This window comes from Psammomys obesus, unplaced genomic scaffold (genome assembly GCF_907164565.1).
Source record: "Psammomys obesus unplaced genomic scaffold, mPsaObe1.curated_primary_1811, whole genome shotgun sequence".
NCBI classification, from domain to species: Eukaryota; Metazoa; Chordata; class Mammalia; order Rodentia; family Muridae; genus Psammomys; species Psammomys obesus.
In genome coordinates, this window is record NW_026596046.1 from 19,435,265 (window position 1) to 19,454,098 (window position 18,834).

The window sequence follows — 18,834 nt, forward strand, 5'->3', positions numbered from 1 at the left end:
CCGGGCCCGCGCCCCGCCGCCGCCCACCGCGGGCCGGGGCACCCGCGCCTGAGGGGGGCTGAGCCACTTCGGAGGGTCCCCCCACACCCCGGCCCCCCCGCTGCTCCTGGCTGGGTCCCCGGCCCCCCCCCAAACCCAGGCCCGAGCACGCCCCTCACCCAGTGACCCTGGCCAAGTCACTCCACCGCAGGCCTCAGTTTCCCCTGCAGATCCACCGGCCCCCGCGCTGCAGCCGCGGCGGTGACGTGCGGCCTCCCCGAAACCGTATGACCACGCCCCTCCGTTGCTAGTGACCTCCGGGGTGGCAGCCCCAACGCACGAACCCGGCCCTTCCATCCACCCCCACCTGCAGCAGACACGCCCTCACTTCAGACCGACTGCGGCCGCGTCTCGCATCCCGAGCGAGCGAGCGAGCGAGCGAGCTGGAACGGGGAGCGCAGGCGTCAGGGGATTCCGGAAAGTTCCAAAGACAGCAGAGCTCCTCTCTGGATTGCAGTTCCCTGTGGGAACCGCTTCCGACGCTCCCGCGAGATAGGACAGGACGCTTTAACTGAGAAAATTCGGGGCAGGAGGTGAGGGGGAGCCGGGCTGTTGTTTAGAAAGGCGTCACGGGCCAGCTGGGGCTGGAGCGGACCGGAAGCCCGGGCGAGCGCAGAGGCGGAGATGGCATTCCGGGCTGGAGACCAGGGAAGGCGGAGAGGGAGGACTGCGCCGAGCGGCTCTGACTAGAACCAAGCTAATGCGTGTTGATACCACAGGAGGGAAGCCTGAGCCCAGTTTATGAAGGGCTTTTATTCTGCAGCTAGCTGGAAACTAGTAAAAAAAATGATGAACTTGGAATGGAGCTTGGAAGTTGCCGGGTCTCTTTTAAGGGGCTGCTGGAGACGTGGGGATTAGGAAATAAGGCTCTGGAGTGGATAAGAAAAGGACCCCGAGCTTATCGAACACTTTTCAGTGTTTTATATGTTCTACTGTATTGTACTTACAGGTGGGGAAGGAGCAGCTACCAACTTGATGGCAAGTCTGTGAGACAGGAACTGCAGGTTTCTGCCCAGTGTGATAAGAAAGGAAGCCTCTGGCCGTAGTCGTTGTCTGGTGTTTAGAGGGGAAGAGGAGAGGTGCTGGAGTTGAGTGACAGTGAAGGCTGGCTAGTCCCCCCCCTGGGGATTTTCCAAGGGTTGCTGAAGTCCTAAGCAGAAAGGGTGATGACTGCAGGGGAGCCCATGCCCCTAGGAGTCAGCCCAAACCTAACTCCCATCTTGGCCAGCAAGAAGCATAGGCCTGATACTCCAAACCTCATGTTTCTTGCTTGTCTTCTCTTCCTCTTCTGAGAGGGTGCCACACTCAGATGCCTACACTTTAAGTGAGGGTGTGTAAAATGCTCCGAAGGCCCAAGGCACATCTGGAAAAACTGGTCAGCCAACCATGGGGGCTTAGGCCTGTTATCAAAATACTGTGGAAGACGAGGCAGGAGGAGTAATGCATTGCATTGGAAGGCAGCTAAGAACTACAGTCTGAAAAAAGCCTACCTCAAAAACATAATAAATGGAAGGGACGGAGTTAGCTGATAGGCACCAGATACATCTAAAATAACTTGGAATTTTAAATCCAAGGTCACCATGTACCTTAGTGGCTGCCAATTTGTGATCTTTCACAGGGAGTCCTCCCTGGCCCCAAAGATAAACAAGAATCTGAGACTTTGAAATGGCACCTAAGGGCCTACAGGCCTATAATAAATTTTCAAGCTCCCAGTTTATAATAAAGTAACTTTGAACATGAATTTCTGCTGCTTAACTTACCCTAACCTTTGCCAAAGGCAGTAAGAACGGAATCTTTTTTGGGCACTCAACCATGTGCTTACCACACTTCTAAGTGCTTTGCGTGTGTTAACTCATTTTGTAGGTGAAGAGACTGGTGTTCAAAGAAGTAACTTAGGTTAGCTTCAGCTGTTTGGGAGACTGAGGCAGGAGGATTGCAAATGAAAAGCCAGCCCAGGCAACTTAGTGAGCCTGTGTGGCCTCACCCCCAGACTCAGAATAGACTTGGGAATATAATCAATAGGAGTACTTGTCTAATGTGCACCAGACGCCAGGGCCAACCCTGTATTCTACAAAAGAAGGCAATCAAGTAACTTGCTCAAGGACCCCTTGCCAACAGGAGCAAAGCACGAACTCAAACATGTAGTTTTTTTGTTTTTGTATTTGTTTTTGTTTTCACAGCCTGAGGAGACTAAAACCTCTAACATCTCCAGTCCCCTTCTCCCTTTTTACGTTTATTATTTGTGTGCATACGGACAGAAGTGGAGGTCAGAAGACAGCTTGCTGGAGCCAGTAATTTCCTTCCACTGTGTGGATCATGGGGCTTGAGCTCAGGTCATCAAGTTTGGTGACACATGCCTTTACTTTACCTGTGAGCCATCTTGCCCTATCCCCGCCCCAGTTTTTTTTAACAGGATCTCAGTATATATGTAGCCCGAACTGTCTTTGAGCCTCTGATCCTCCTGCCTCAGCTAAGATGACAACTGTGCACCATTGTACCCAGGTTGCTTCCAGAACCTTTCTGTGTGTATGTCCATGTGAAGTATCACTACTGATGGTAAGGCAATGGAAAGGATTCAGATTTAGTTATGGCCTCAGGTAAGTTGTTGCTTCTGGGGGTGAGGAGGAGGGTGCATACTTGACAAGGCCTACAGGTTCTACAGGAAGCACATCCACCATATACCAAGTAGAGTGTAGAAAATGACACCAGTCACCACAGCTGGTCACTGGCAGAAGTGTCAGGAACAAGCAGACAAGAGAATTAGCCATTTTCCCAGTCAACAAACATCCTTCCAGTCCAACTATGCCTGGCATTGTTTTTGCAGTAAAGCTCTAGATTTACAACATGTTTTAAGAGAAACCAATTGGCTGTTTTCAGTTTTACATTGCATGTAGTAGAAAGACTTTTTGTTTGTTTGTTTGTTTTAACATGCTCCCATATGAAAGCACAGGGCACAGCAGGAAGAAAACCAAATGAATGAAGGAGGTCACTGGGAGAAAATGATTTTGTAGATTCAAAAATTTTAGAAAATCAAGACTATATAAGGGAAGATGGACATGAAGTCTCATTCAAGTTCAAGTTTCATCAAACTATAGAAGAAACACTAGGGTTTAGTTATTTGTTTTGATAAGAGAAAATGGATCAGTGTGGCAGGATGCCTCAGTGAGCAAAGTACATGTCAAAAAGCCTAATGACCTGCATTCATTAGATGCATAAAATTGGACATAAAATCCACATAAAATTGGAAGGAGAGAACCAACTACATCAAGTTGTTCTCTGACTGCCACCTGCACGTTATAGTGTGTGTGTGTGTGTGTGTGTGCGCGCGCGCGCGCGCACAGGCACACACATATATAATACACATACACACAAATATTTTTTAGGATAGTGGATCAGCCCCATGTTTTATCATACATAAATGTAAATTTGAAATAGGTTGAATATGTAAATGTGGAAAGCTGTTCTTGGAGTTTAAAAGAGGAATATAGGAGGATATCTTTATTTCACTTTGTTGTTTTGATTGTTGTGACAGGTCTCACCATGTAGCCCAGGATAGTCTTGAACAGAAATTCTCTTGCTTCCACTTCTCAAGTATTACGTTATCAGGGCTGGGAGGAGAACATTTTTATTGCCTCAGCCTCTGAACAAATTCTTCAAATTAAAAAACAGAATAAAATATGAAGGAAGAGGATAAATTTGACAATACTGGAGTTTAAAAATTTATGAAAAATACTTAAAACTGAGAAAGGTACACTACAGACTCACATTTTCAATGCATAACAAGGTCTCCAAAGATCTGAGATACTTGGATATCTAACAACTTCTATTCTCAACAACCCAGACAATCAAAATGTTCTGTGAGGAAAGTATCCTAAGATCAATAAATAAGTCGTGTGTTTGTGTGTGATGTGTATTTATGTGCAAATGAGCATTTGTTCTTACACAGAGACCAGAAGTTGGCATGTCTTCCTCCATGGCTCCCTTCCCCCCCCCCTTTTAAAATAGTCTTTTAGTGAAATTAGAGACCACTGTTTAGGCTAGACTAGCTAACCAATGAGTCCTTGGGATCTGGCTTCTACGTGGATGCTGAGGAGTCAAACTCAGATCCTCAACCTTGTGTAGGAAGGGCTTTAATCCAGGGCTATTTCCCAGCCTGCATGTGTTGATATTTCTTAGAGATTTGCCTCCTTCCTCTATCAAAGCTGATAAATGAAGAGGTAAAAATGAATCTAAATCCAGATTCGAGTGGCCCTCAACTGGTGGAGCAGTTCCACCTTAGACAACACAGTGATCAAAACAGAAACCCTGGGAGGAGAATCCAGGGCCCCCAAGCTCTTCTCACATCAGCAGCTCCAGCTGCTGCCTGGTGCCACAGTGCCTGGGAAACCCCCAGAGCCAGATGCAGGGCTGTCCCCTGGTACTGCTTTTGTTCTCTTTCCCTGACAGAAGGGCCACACCTGCTTCACCCTGGCATACTTCTCAACAGATGGGTGCTTCAGAGACAGGGCTACAGGGGCATACAGCAAGGAACTAGAGCCTTGGTCAGGGTCAGAAGCGTTGGCACTCTATCTCAGACTACCTATGCATGAAGACTTTTTCCCACAACCCCATCAATCACAATGTTCTGTGAGAAGGTATCCCAGGATAAACACCAAGCTTGAGTAACAGTGCATGCTCGAGTCCCACTCTGGAAAGAGGGGTGGTTATAAGCCTATTGGAATAGTAAATGTTCGGGGAAGGCCTGTGGGAAATAGCTACTTCATTTAGATCAGTCATTCCTCTGAAACTTATTTGGTTCTTTTTTTTTTTTTAATGGTAGACCACATGGTGAGTGAACCCCTATTGCTCGCTCAGCCTGTTTCTTCACCAGGAAAAGATATCACCAGGTTTTCCACAAGCATGAAGGCTCTAATCCTCAGTCTTCTGTGTCAGCTACTCAAGGTGTCACAACACATCCTCAGGAAAGAGTGCTCAGATTCTGGGTTTTTTTTTTTTAATGTTAAAGATTGCACATTTACATTTTTTTTTTTTACATTTAAGTATGTGTGTATTGGGGGGTGGGGGACAGGTTTGTGCCAAAGCACAAATGTGAAAGTCAGAGGACTACCTGATGGAATTGGTTCCCCCTCCCCCACGTAGTCTCAGGGACCAAACTTAGATTAGACTTGGAAGCAAGCACCTTTGTCTGCTCAGCTATCTTGCAGTCCCCAGAAACTGTGAACAGGATCCCCAAGAGACTGAGGAAAGGTGACTTAAGAAGCATAGCTATTTACCTTTTTTTTTTTTCTCCTCCTCTAAGATGGCCAGTTGGGTCATCTCCTAGGCTCAAGCGTGGGGCAGAGCTCCAGGCTCTCTATCCAGATATAACTGATGTATTTTGAACTGCACACCTATATTTGGGGAATTCCCTATATGATGGGTCCCTTCTTCCCCAAGGGCTTATGAGGGAAACTAAGGCAAATCACCAGCCATTAATGGGAACTTGCCTCTGCTCAGACTTCGAAAAGGACTGTGAGGAGAGGGTCGGAGTGGGGGGATGGCTCAGTAGTTAAAGGGCTTGCCAGGCAAATGGAAAGACCCTAAAACCCACACAAATATAGTACGGGTGTGGCAGCCAACCTGTAGTCCCAGCCTGGGAAGGTGGAGACAGAGGACTCCCAGAGCAAGCTGGCAGAAGACACTAGCCATATCAGTGAGCTCTGGGTGTGACCGAGAGACCCTGCTTCAACGAGTAAGAAGAATGAACAAGAATGATTCCCATCAACTTCAGGCCCCAACATGAATACGCATATACAGATTCACGTACTTACACATGTATTTACACATAGGCCATGTGTCTATAAACATGCATCTCTCTCTTACACACAAAAAGCCTACGATTTTGTGTGTGTATGTGAGCCTAGCCTTTAACAGCTGAGCCATCTTTCCAACCTAAGTTTTTGTTTTTTTTTCGGATCAGCTTTGGATTTGTTGTGTAGCTGAAGACAACACTTTACAAGTGCTGGGATTCTAGGCCAGTAATGGCATACCTAGCTGAAACGGAGGAATTCTTCCAGCTCTGCCTTCCAATGCTTTCCTAGATGTCTCTTGCTCAGAGATCCCTACACAGTCCTGCCTATAGGTGGTCCCTTCAGGGATCAACCAAAGTCCTCCTGAGAGCCGTGAACAGCTTCCCCCACAGGATCACAAGGGTCCAACAAAGTCGCTTGTCGTGTTTCTTCCCCTAGCCCCTTAGAAGGAAAGGTGAGCCAACACCTAGGGAGAATTCATTTTATTGAGATTTTGCTACATAAATACATACAGAAAGCTATGGGAAGGGATTGCTGAAGGAACAGCTACTGTCTCCCTCTGTGAATTCACTAAGGAACCCAGGGGACACAGGTGGGAGGGAGACAGTGGCCCCACACTATGTGGATGATAGGGGGGAGGAAGGAGCAAGAAGGGAGAGAAGTAGAGAGGAAGGGGAGGGACCTGTGAGCAGATGCCACAGGGAGAGATAAGTGAAAATCAACGGAGTCATAGTGCCAAGCAGTCACTGGGTCAGAGCCTGTATCACATCCTTCACCAGCATGGTACCAATCACCATCTTCTCACTGTTGACAGTCAGCTGGGCAGCTCCGGTTCCCCGGGCATCCAGAGTCAGCAGGACTAGGCTTCCACTAGTCAGGGTCCTCCCTGCAAACCTGAGGTGGGAGCAGAGGTTAGGGGTGGGGAGAGAATTGCTGACTGTGTTTGTAAGGGGCTCAGCCCTGGGCCTGGGGCCCTCCTTGAAGCCAGGCCCCAGCAGAGCCCATCTCTGCCCCTCTACTAGTACCTGTATTCATCAGATGTCCCACAAGGAACACGGCCGAGGTTGGCGGTGGTGATCACTTTCTGCACCACTATGTGGTCACTCCGACAGGGATCTGGCAGTGTGAGCTTCTCTGAGATCTCATTCATGCCTGTCAGCTTTCCTGGGGGCAGAGGTCATGATAAGGGCAGAAGCTATGGTGACACAGGCTAGCTCCTGCATCGGCCAGCTGAACATTCTCATCAACTTCTCCCAGGTTCTACGGGTCAGATTCATGCTCATCAGCCTTCTTTTTGATCTTTCTCCTTCCTCTGAAGCTTCCCCATTCTTTTCTCACTTCAGGAAACTGATCCACTTCCCGTTTTTCTCACATTCTCCATTCTTGGCTAGTAACATCATCTTTCCACCGTACTGCACTCTGGTCATGCTCAAGTCTACCCGTTTCTGAGAACTCCTTTCTGGAAGGGAGAGCGTTTCTCCTGTCAGATGCCCTGCTCCCTTCCTACTCATGGCCAGGGTCCTCCAAAGAGAATTCCAAAATCTCCCTCATGCCACTAAAACTGTCTCTGCTCTCCCTGAGGTTGGCAAGGACTCTAGCTTGCTGGATCTGGATGTCTTGGGTCACTACAGCCTACAGGCTTCCTTAGCCCCTTTCTGTGTTGCCTTGCTCCCTCCTTGCCCTTCCTCCTGGAGAAGGCAGGACTTCCTTAAGGTTCTGGCCTAGCCTCTCATTCCCTCACCCTCTCTCTCAGGGTGATGCCACCCACGCTCACAGCTTCCATTTCCACCTCTACGCTTATGACTCCAGCCTTCAGGTGTTCGCTAAGCCCAGAGCCATATATTCAGTCCTATCCTAACACCTCCCCAAGTGTACCTCAAAATGGCCTTTCCTCAAAACTAGCCAGGCTCTTCTCTTGCCTGCCTTGTTCTTTCTTCTAGATGAGGGCTTGACAAATTCTAGAATATAAGCCAAATATAGCCCACTACCAAGTGGCTTGCAATTGTCTTAGAAAAAAAAAAAACGAACATTTCTTAAAACTTGAAAATTAAATAAAACTGAAATTTCCCATACTTATTAATAAAACGTTATTGGAACATAGCCACACTCACTCACTTAAATATTTTTGGTGGCTGTTGTATGTGACAGTAGCAAGCTCAATAATTACAGCAGAGACCACATAACCTTCAGAAAGCATTTACTTTCTGACCCATCACAGTAATCATTTGCCACCTGCTCTAGGTAAAAGGATACTGCTCATTTCCACCCCCAGCCATGGATTCTAGAGTTAGACTATGCTCCCCATCCCCCATCTCAGGCTAAATTTGTAGCTTCCCTCTTCTCAGTGGCTCTGACTCCTACTGCAGCGCTTCATGCCTTTTGCCACAGCTCTGACCCTGCCTTGCCATCTCTCACTAGATCTATTACAATGGCCTTATAACTAGCTATAGTATTTACCCCACATCCCAAGAAATTAAGGCTAGAGCTTTGTGGAGCCCCTGGCTTGGGGCCACCTCTTTTTCCCCCCAATACCGGTTTTTCCATTCTTAACTGTATTACCAGGCCGTTCTTTCTGAAGCAGAGGACAAAGCCTTTCTCCTGCTTCCCTGACTCCTCCTCTGCCAGAAAAAGAAACCTACCTTCTCCCACCTCCCAATGACTTCTGAGACCCTTTCCCACTCTGGAATCCCGGGAGCCCACTCAGGGCTCCTAGGAACTAGAGAAAAAGATACCACTTGTAGCTTTGTTCTTACTATCCCCCTGTTGTAGGGACTCCCTTGTCCTAAACAGAACTGCTCCCAGCACTCTCTACCACACCTCTGCACACACTGCATCCCAACGGGAGCACAGTGGGCCTGGACTGGGTGCACACTTTCCCAAGCCCCGCCACATTGCCCCAGGCTTTGTGAAGACTTTTGCTAGAGGCATAGCTGCAGGGCCTCCCGCTGTCTGCGGGGCAAAGGCTCCTCCCACATGTCTACACACTGGTGGGTAGTGCTGGGGTCCTCCATTCTACTGGACGGAGTACTCACCCTGCTCCTTCTTGAACTCATTCTCACTCATGAACACAGGAGCCATCAGCTCCCCCACGGGTGGCTGAATGGAGACATAGAACTGTCGGGTTTGGGTGCTGGGAAAAGCAAAAGGAAACAGGTGCAGAAATGAGGCCAGCATTCACCTCCTCACTCCCACCTTATCTTGAAGCAGCATAGATGTAGAAGACTGAGGTGAGGCCTAGGGCTGGGAACGGCAGGCAGGCCCATTAAAGTCCATGGAGCCCCACCTACCGCCCTCCCTCTCCAGCTCCGGTTCTCTCAGACCCTGCCTCTTTCCATCCCACCCCCTCACCACAAACATGAGCTAGAGACATACCACAGCTGGAAGTTGGCTGCCTGGGTTGAGTCACAGAAGTTAATGCCCATCACGGCAGTGGTGGATTCTCCAGGTGCCAGGGTCTCTGAATGATGTAAGGAAAGGCATGAGGGGACAGGAAAGACCATGACTGTCCTAGAACCCAGTGTGTCCCCAACAGATCAGCCCTCTGTGGATTCTTGGCTTTTTGGGCCTCTGGAGATTATCCTTGACTTCCCCTTAAAGCCTAAGTATTTTTCCCTCCCCAACTCTCAAATTTGCTCAGGGACCTCCTGCCACGGTATGAACTGCTTATTTCCTAGTCTGTCTTCTCTACAACGGTGTGGGTTACTGTTTCCCCACCGCAGGGCACCCGGCCTGACCTCAAAGAGGGTATCCACAACTACAGAAAAACTGAACCAGCCCAGGGCCCTCCCCCTCTACCCTGCCCAAGGCCCTCTGTACCAATTTCAGGGAATTCTTGGATGCTGATGCCAGCAGGCAGCTTGGGAGTGCCCACATGCAGCCCCTTGATGGGAGTCTCAGAGTTGTTGGAGAAGTAGATGTGCACAGAGACCATGTGGGGGTCCCCTGAGAAAGGCTGCCGGCTGAAGGCATAATCCACAGCCAGCCCCTCGCCAGCTACACGGTGCAGCAGCTCCTGCCTGCCGGCACTGGACACTGGACTCAGCAGCTGGAGAGGAAGAGAAGAGAAGAGAAGTGCAGAAAAACGGCAAAGGATAGCCAGTCCCAACCTTGTCCTACCTAGGATCGTCCAGAAAACCTTAGATTTAATGGTATCCCAATCATCATACCCCACCTCCTCCCACACAGACCCACGCCACAGGACACAGCATAGAGCTGAGTGCCTCCCAACTCACCGAAGGCACCAGAGAGGTGTCTGTGAGTGTCAGGCCTTCCAGGTCAGCAGCCAGACTGGTGGACACAACCATGGGAGGAGACACAGGCTGGACACTAGGAGGGGTGACTGGGTGGGGACAGCGAGAAAGAAAGATGACTAATGAGGAAGGAGACATTGGGGTTAGCTTGAGTTGAGAGGTGCCCAGGGCTCAAGGAGCAAAGACCAGCACCGTGGACAGCGACACACACACACACACACACACACACACACACACACACACACACACAGCGCAGCCTGGATACTAAACTGACCCAGGCCACACACCCCAGACCTCAGGAACCTGTCCTGGAGCTCCCAGGATGCCTTGCAGGTCATACTAGGCTTCCTTCCCTCATGCCTTCTACCATCCCAACTCACAGTCCTCGAGGTCAAGCAGGGAAATCTCCTTGGCTACGGGGGCACTTTTGCTGCTGGGCGGCTGGAAGAGAAAAAGGGGAAGAGGTGTGAGCATCCAGGCCTTCTCCAGGGTGGTGGGAGACACACCCCCATCTGTTCTGAATGGCGGGAGGGCAGGAGGGATGCTCTTACTGTCTTCTTCCTCCAGGAGACAGGTTCCACCTGCTCCTCCTCAGACTCTGATGTCACCTCAGAATCTGAGGAGCCGCTGCTGGATTCACTGCCCTCCTCTGACGACGAGCCTTCTCTGTGCCCCTCTGGCACCTTCTTCTTCTTCGTCTTCTTCTTCTTCTCACCCTCCTCCTCACTCTGTTCACTAAAGGGGAGTAGAAATGTGAGGCTAAGGTGCAGCCTGGACACCCTCCTTGTCTCACAGGACAAGGGAAGCCCTGAAAAACAGAGGTGAGAATGGAGGCCTTGGGCCAACCAAGCCTCTATCCAGCTTCTTATACCTGCCCCAGAAGAGCTTTAAGCTGGATGGTGCCATCTCAGGCCCTCGGCCCCTGGTTACTTCTCCCTGCCACTTCCAAGAGGTCTTCAAGACCTCCTAGACTTTGGCAGCCAGGCATCATGAGAGGTGACCCAATAGGTATGCAGGCCCCAAAACCTCAACGGAAGCTCGGGGCCTCCCAGCAGACCGGCTGCTTCTTTTCCAGAGTAAAATGCCCCCCAGCCTCCCCCACCCCCTTACCTCTCGCTGCCTCCTTTCTCTTCATCCTCGTCTTCATTGTCTGACTCACTACTGGACTCCCCAGAGCCACTCTCACTGCTGCTCTTACTCTCCGACTCACTCTCAGACTCAGGCTCTAGGGAGGAAACGTGTCAGGCCTCCCCGGTACATGTGCAGCGCCCCCGGCCCCACCCACACCAATATGAAAGCCCATTCCACTTCCTACGAAGGCCTTTCTGGGTCTGTGGGAGTCATCTGGGTTCCCAGCTCCACACTGAGAACTGAAGCTTTAATTCCATCTGACCTGCCCTAACGCTAGATGCCAACTGAGACTTCAAAACCACGGAAGGACCCACACAAGTAAGTATTACTTGCACAGCACACACATCTGAGAATGGACATCTGGACATCTGGGTTCGCACAGGCTGTGACTCCTAAGCAAGTGCATGCCCTTGGTCCCTGACCATATAAACACACGTAGAGCATGCTTGGTCACACAGGCATGCATGTGGGCAGGGCCACAGCTCTGCCCCTCTGCTCACCACTGTCTGCCGACTCGGTGGGGCCAGATTCCCCCTCAGAGTCAGAGTAGAAAGGCTTTTCCGTCTCCTTTCTCTTCTCCCGACTTGAGCACTTGGTCCATTCGGGTACCTGAAAGATGGCACAAGTATGGGTCATCTCCTCACGGTCAGAGGATGGGGAAGGGGAGCACATGCCCTTTGTACCCATCTCTTCTCGGTGCCCTACTTAGGAGTGATCCCAAAAAGGAAAAATGGAGATATACAGTCCACAGGGGGAAGAACAAATGGTTCACAGCCACGACAGCACCCAGCCGTGGAGAATAGGCCTAGGGCACAGCACACAGGGAGGGAGAAAGGCAGGGGCACAGCACACAGAGGGGACCTCAGTGTATTCGCCCAACAGGCCCACGTGGGTCTCAATAAGGGAGAGATCTTCTTCCTGTGTGTGGGAAGGACATCAGGAGGACTGGGACAGCCCTGCTGGGGCTCCCTGCTGCCATCCCTAGCCCAACACACAGACACACACACAGTCATGGACACACACACAGCCACAAACTAAAGCTTCTCACCTCCACGTTGCGCACAGAGGGGTCTGGGGCTTCCTCTGGCCAGTCCGGGAGCTCCTGGTAGCCTGTAGCCTTTGCATTGAGCAGGTGGGACAGGGAGCCCAGTTGGAAATGGTCACGATCTAAAAATAGTTTTACAGGCGAGGCCAGGAGTGGCAGGGAGCAATGCTCGGAGCAGGGGTATTTGCTTCCTGGGTGGAAATCTAGTGGGGTTTCCCTGGCTGGGCAAAGAAAAGTGATGGCTATATCCCCTGGCATCTCCTGTGTACCCTGACCCCACCCCCAGTCCTACATGCCGGGAGAAGGACAGAGGACAGGACAGAGAGTAAAGAATGGGGACAAAATGGTAAGGGAGAAAACTCCGGGTGGCTCAGGTATCTATGAGGAGGTCATGGTGGCTCCTCCCCTGGGTACAACAAGGCTTAGAAAGAAGTCTAATGTGGGGCCGGATGAAGAGGAGGCTGGCCAGGGTGCTCAAGGGGGAAAGAGACAGGTCTGGTGGGCCTCTAGATCCATGGGGAGGGATAAGCAGTCAGAAATGGAGTGGGGGAGGATCAAGGTAACAGCGGACAGAGCGGGTGGGGAGGTAACACAGCCGGGAATGAGGATGGCGTCTGGGATGGGAGATTTATATCCCTTGAGACCCAAGGGAGGAAAAGCAAAAACTGAAGAAGTGCCAGGGAAGTCAGGCTCTATGCAGGAAGCTCTGCTCCTGGGTAGGCCCTGGCTTCGCTTCCTAGGATGAATGAGGCAGTCGGAGCATCCTCCTGTCCCAGGCCACCAGCATGAGCGGAGGCGGAGAGCCTGGAGGACTTAAGCCGGCTTCAAGTGACCGCGCAAAGTGCTGCCAGCTGCATCCTCAGGGTTGTTATAAACATGTCCCTCTCCTTTCCCTGTTACTTTACCACCTGCCTTCCTGGGTCCTTGCTATCTACCATCTTGGTATAGAATCTCAAGCCCAAGCCTGCTCAGGAGGGAGGTGGGAAAGGTACCTAAGCACTGGAGAGGAAGCAAAAGCCCCATGTGGCAGGGGAGAGCCAGCTGTGGCTATGGTAGAGACTTCAGGAATAGACAGCAGACCAGTTCTACACACAAAAGCTAGGTGCCTGGCTAAGGTTCAGTTGTGGGTCAAGGCCTGGGAGCTGGGACCTAGGTCTGGCCACTTCCCCCCTCTCTCCCCAGAGGTTACGCCGGTTCCCACTCCCACCTTTGAATGATGATTCCAACACGGGGGCCGGCTTAGGGGCCAGGAAGAGTTTCTTGGCGTGGCGGCTGAGGGCTCCGCCCTGCTCTGAGGGAACGATGAGCTGTCTGGTGAAGCGGGCTCTATCTCGGATATCGTAGTTCTGGTCATACTTGGCCAGACTCAGGACATACTGGGTCAGGAGCTTGGTCTGAGGAGAAAAGAAAAGGTGGCCTAGCAAGTCAACAGAGGGTAGGGACCCAGGAGACTTGGCACCAGCTCTGTTCAGCCAACACATCGAAGCAGAGATTCTCTCCCTTGCTTGTGCGCACCACCCAGCTTCCCTCCCCACCTGCCCTGGTTCCAGGCTTTACACTTCAGCCTTCTGGCTCAGACTTCTACCACCAACTGTCACAATCGCCTTAGGCCAGCAAATGAGGTTGCCCTCTCCTCCCTGTTGGTCCCAGATTCCGTTATTTCTCTAAATTCTGGTCCATACTGATCCAGGCCAGCCAACTTCTTTATTCTAGCAAATAGCGGAGGGCTAGAATACTGTGCCAAATTTATGGTTCTCAGACTCTACCATCACCAGAGAGTTAAGACAATAAGTGGCGAGTAAATAAGTGACTCTGACAGGAAATGTCAACCCACAGAATTGTTGCTGAGCATCCTGGAATCTCAGACATTCCAGTCCATCCCTGGAAGATTCTGACAAGACCAAAGCAAAGCGTCTCTGCCACTGAGGTTTGCTGAGTTCATGTGGAACCCACAGTCTGCAGTAGGGGCAGCTATATCCAAGGACCAAGAAACCTCAAATATTGTCCCAATCTTGGCCTACTCTAAGCTGCCTTCACTTGATGCCAGTAGTGGCTGCCATCATCTATGAAGGAATTTCTGGCCTGTCATCGCTACAGTCCTTCTGAGTGATAGGTACTGTTGCCTCACTTCATACAGCAGGAGAAGCAGGAAGTGGCTTTTTCAAGGCCAAGGAGCCCATAGGTATTGTGCCCAGGTCTGGATCAGAGTCCCACCTGTCCCCTCCTTGTCACTGTCTATGCCTTTGATCCAGATCTCTCTCCTGTGACCAAGATCAAAACCACCAAATAGGCACCAACAGGCACCAATAAGACAAAACCTAGGAATGACTCAGCTTCTCAAGACTTGTAATGTTATAATATCACATCCACCCATGTTTTCTAACCCTGCTGGCCATCAAGCAGATATCTGAGAGGGGCAGAGATTTCCAGGTGCTGGACCAATATTAGAGCTGCTGTTGTGGCAGAACTGACCCACGTCACTTCAGGGACCTCTGTGGCTCCACTGTTATATACACACAATCGCGTAAAATAAATACATAAATTAGAGGCTGTTCAAAAGAACCTATGAGCCAAGTGTCAGTATTCCAAAACTCTAACAAAGAAGGCTAGCTGCTGGGGAAGAACACTATATGGTACTCTCAATAACCTGTGTCAACGTTCATGCTAACCCACACCTAAGCTGACTATTCAAGGAAAGTTAAAAGCCTCTTAACACATATAAATTCTAGAACTCAGACTTTAAAGCACATCCCTGCTGGTGTATGAACCTTGTGTGGCATCCTTGTCTTGGTGTGAGCAAGGCCTGGGACTTTGGAATGTGGCAAAGGTAATGAGCGTAGTGGCCTGGCCTGCTGGCATGAAGGCTCTAGAGACACTGTCCCTTATGGCTTAAACAAACTAAGTGGCCCCATTGGGAGGCTCACAAGGAAGGAACTAAAGACCGTCTCTAAAAGCTGAAAGTGGTCTCTAGTTGACTGCCAGCAAGAAGTCTAAAGCCATAGGCAATGCTGACATCACGTGATCTGGGAAATGAACCCATACTCAGCAAAGCTGCCAGGTCAAAACCCAGCCTTGGCCTATAATTCAAAGACAGCTTTGCCTAAGACCCAACTGAGTCATACCAAGTTCCTGACCCATAAAAACCCAAAGGAAATATATATTTTATCTTAAGCCTCTATGTTGATAGTAATTTATTATGAAGCTATGGAAAGCTTAAAGGATTAAAATGTGACATCACAACACCTATTCCCAACACCTCAGGGAACACTGGGTACCCAAAGGCTCTAAGCACCCAAATATTCCAGCTAACTTGAACCACATCCTTGGATCATCATCTTTACCTCTGGAAAGGGACTGCTCACCAACACCATCAAGGCTAGAACACAGCCTTGACCCTTAACCCAGGCCCAGAGAGCCCAGACGCCATCAAGCTCTGGGAGGGAGCACAACCCATGCTTCCTGAAATGCCTGTTCCCCCATCAATCCCCGCCTTGTTCCAAATATAACACTGTAACTTTAAGACATGGACACTCACAGCCTCAAAAGGGATTCTTCAATGGCGACCCCCCCCACATACACACACACCACTAGAATCTCACGAATACCTACGGACACTGGGGTGCCACTGGCTACTTGGGAAGACTAGCCACCTCTCCTGATACACCTTTTCTGAAAAGCAGTCAGGCCTGCCAGGAAAAGTCAAAAGGACACTGCCCAGGTCAGTTCTTGGGGTGCAGAGAAAGGTGGTGGGGACGTCCCTCACTCCTTACCTGCTTTGAGTTGGTCAGGTAGAGCTTGGCTGCCAGATTGATGACCTGCAGCTTCACGATGTCCTCCTCTGCCGTGAATGACTTGGCCATTTTTCTCAAGACATCAGGCGCAATCTTGGGCACATGTTCACAGTACTCGCCAATGAGCCAGAGGATGCTGGCTCGTGCCATGGGTACCTGTGGGTATGGACAGGCATCAGGACTGGGAGAAACATGTTGATGTGGGGGGAGATGAACCGCCAAGGAGATGGCTGCCATCTGTGATGGCCTACTGTCTTCTGAGCATCCACGGATGAGAGCAGAGGAGAACAGATTAAAAGCTGGGCCTTTCATAAACAGCACCCCCTTCTTCCATATGGTTCTGTTATTATGGGTAAAGCTGCCAAGCCCTAAAGCCAGCTAAGGTTTTCTAGATTTATTTCTGTACTGCCAAGTCAGTCTTCCTGAATCTTCAGTAATGGCGTTAGGGATATTTCAACTCAGCAATGCAACAGGGAGGAAAAAAGGATTAATCCTCGGTAAGAGCTCTGGTGGAAAAATAGAGTAGTGAGTGATACAGGCTGAACATGGGATCCCCATGGGGAGAACCTTCAACAACAAGGGCACATAGTCTAACCTCTCCCTCCAGCAACAAAGTGGAAGTTGCTGGCTGAAGCTAAAGCACTTAGTTACAAGTTCCTGCCGTCATGGGGACAGGGCTGGAAAGATGGCTCAGAAATCAAGAGCCCTTGCTGATCTTGCAGATGACCCAAGTTCAGTTCCCAGCACCCACACTGGGTGGCGTACAGTCACCTGCAACTCTAGCACCAGGAGACCTGAAGCCACAGGCCTCTGCGGGCCCTCACAGTCACGGGCACATGCCCGCACTCGGCCCCACACTCACAGAACTTAAGGTAAATGAAGTCTTTAAAACCAAATTATGGGGCTGGGAGCTGGTGACACATGCCTTTAATCCCAGCACTCAGGAGGCAAGAGGATCTCTGTGAGTTCAAGGCCAGCCTGGTCTACCCAGTTCCAGGACAGCCAGTGCTACATACATGCACACATGCGCGCGCGCACACACACACACACACACACACACACACACACACACAACCTGTTTTAAAACAAACAATCAAACAAACAAAAACAAAAAATCCTGGGGATAATGTTTGGGTGGGCTGGGAAACACGGAGTTGCCCCCTCACCTGGATGTTGTCCGTGAGCTTTGCCAAGTGTTTGATGATCTCGCCGTGCTGTGCTGGCTGCATCTGCAGCAGCTTCTTAATGACCACCACTGACTCTGCCACCACAAGCTCTAGGGGATGGGGATGAGGACACAAGCCCCAGAATGGTCAGGTGGCCACATCGGCAATGCCCTGGACCCTCCTCCTCCCCCTGCTTTTCTCAAGCAGCTCCCCAGTTACGGCAATACCTGGGCACTAACTCAAGCGGATAAACCAACAGATATACACTGTACCTAGACACACAATGGGTCACCCACTGGCCAGCGGGGTCAGACATACAGGCACACAGGCACCATCAAGGCTGGACACTTCCCCAGGCAAACACTGACCATCACGGTTGGACAGGAGCTGCACCAAGCCATTGAGGCAGGTGTCACGGACTCGGCCTATGTTCGTTGCACATCGTCCAATCGCCTGGATCGTGGCTGCCACGAAGTCTTTGTCCATGCTGCGGATGTAAGTCTGTGGGACATCATGACACAGACACTTCCAGTAAGTGACCCCACAGTGAAGGGCTTAAGGGTGACCCCCTCATTCTGTAACTACTCATGCCAGAGATTACGCCTTGCAGGGGAACTGGGACATCTCCAAACCACATCCAGGGATTCCTCTGCCCCAAGCCAACAGAAGGCACAGAGGGGGGCCTAAGGTAACTCTTCTCCAGCTCTGGGCTCTTGCAGAAGACACTACCCATCAGGGCGATTCTCCCTGAGCACCTCTACATGGCACCTCTCCTGGGGCCTGCCGGCTCACGGTTAGCCCACAGCCTGTACCTGGAATTCCCGTAGAACAGTGGGGATGTTGGTCTCATTGGCCAGGTTGGTCAGCACTTCCAGCTACAGGGAGAGATGGAGAGGCAGAAAGTGGCCGGTGCGGCCGGCAGGCTTCCTGGGACTTTATTGTAAACAGACTTTGCAGGCTAGGAAGCAATACCCAGGTCGGTTCTTTGTGAGCCTAAGAGCTGTGTAGCAATGGTAGATCGTGAACCTTCAAACCACAGGAGGGTTGATTTGCCTCCTCAACGAAGTCCCTGACAATGTACAGTAGAGGTAAAGTGTAATGGGTATTTTAGTTTCTTTGTATGTTACATAAATACGCTTTTGTTTTAATCCCAAGTGTGGGTTTTAGTTTGTCCATACCTGTGCGCTGTGATCTTTGCTGGCGTCCCCTAGTGGCACAGAGAGGGGAGTGGTCTAGGGCTCTGAGCGTATAAATATGAGAGCCCAGAAAGAGGTAGGGCATTCTGTGCGGCATTTGGTGTTGGTGTGTGGTGTGGAGGAATTAGGAGAGACCAGAGATGGTGTGGCAGTTCGGAGCAGACAGATGGGGAGAAATGCTTTGGGGCACAGTGGCCTGGAGAAGCCTGCTGGCTGCCTCTGCAGTTGAAGAGCCCTAAAAGAACTCCATGACCCTAACTAGCAGGGAAAAATAAAGCGGCCCGGGGTCCCCTCTACCCTTGACAGTTAGTTGGGATATCTCTGTAGCCCCGATGCCCCTATTTTTATTTCTCTGCACTCTTCTCTTGTGACACATTTATCTTGTGATTAGCTACTTAATGTCCCTTTCTACCCCCAGCAAGACTAT

General features: G+C 50.5%; 1 protein-coding gene across 1 annotated transcript in view; it reads right to left on the reverse strand.

Annotated features, from left to right (window-relative positions):
• Positions 1-6,301: 6,301 nt before the first annotated feature.
• Ap3b2 (adaptor related protein complex 3 subunit beta 2) overlaps positions 6,302-18,834 on the reverse strand; it is a 30,209-nt gene continuing 17,676 nt past the window's right edge. Inside the window, exons 11-26 of the mRNA XM_055623461.1 lie at positions 18,024-18,086; positions 17,580-17,712; positions 17,212-17,321; positions 16,025-16,201; positions 13,462-13,648; positions 12,258-12,376; positions 11,710-11,818; positions 11,189-11,303; positions 10,630-10,813; positions 10,459-10,519; positions 10,061-10,167; positions 9,645-9,873; positions 9,201-9,285; positions 8,861-8,958; positions 6,854-6,992; positions 6,302-6,722 (exon numbers count right to left, since the gene is read on the reverse strand). Coding sequence (XP_055479436.1) covers positions 6,572-6,722; positions 6,854-6,992; positions 8,861-8,958; positions 9,201-9,285; positions 9,645-9,873; positions 10,061-10,167; positions 10,459-10,519; positions 10,630-10,813; positions 11,189-11,303; positions 11,710-11,818; positions 12,258-12,376; positions 13,462-13,648; positions 16,025-16,201; positions 17,212-17,321; positions 17,580-17,712; positions 18,024-18,086 — 2,067 coding nt within the window. The 3' untranslated portion in view covers positions 6,302-6,571. The remainder of the gene's footprint in view (positions 6,723-6,853; positions 6,993-8,860; positions 8,959-9,200; positions 9,286-9,644; positions 9,874-10,060; positions 10,168-10,458; positions 10,520-10,629; positions 10,814-11,188; positions 11,304-11,709; positions 11,819-12,257; positions 12,377-13,461; positions 13,649-16,024; positions 16,202-17,211; positions 17,322-17,579; positions 17,713-18,023; positions 18,087-18,834) is intronic.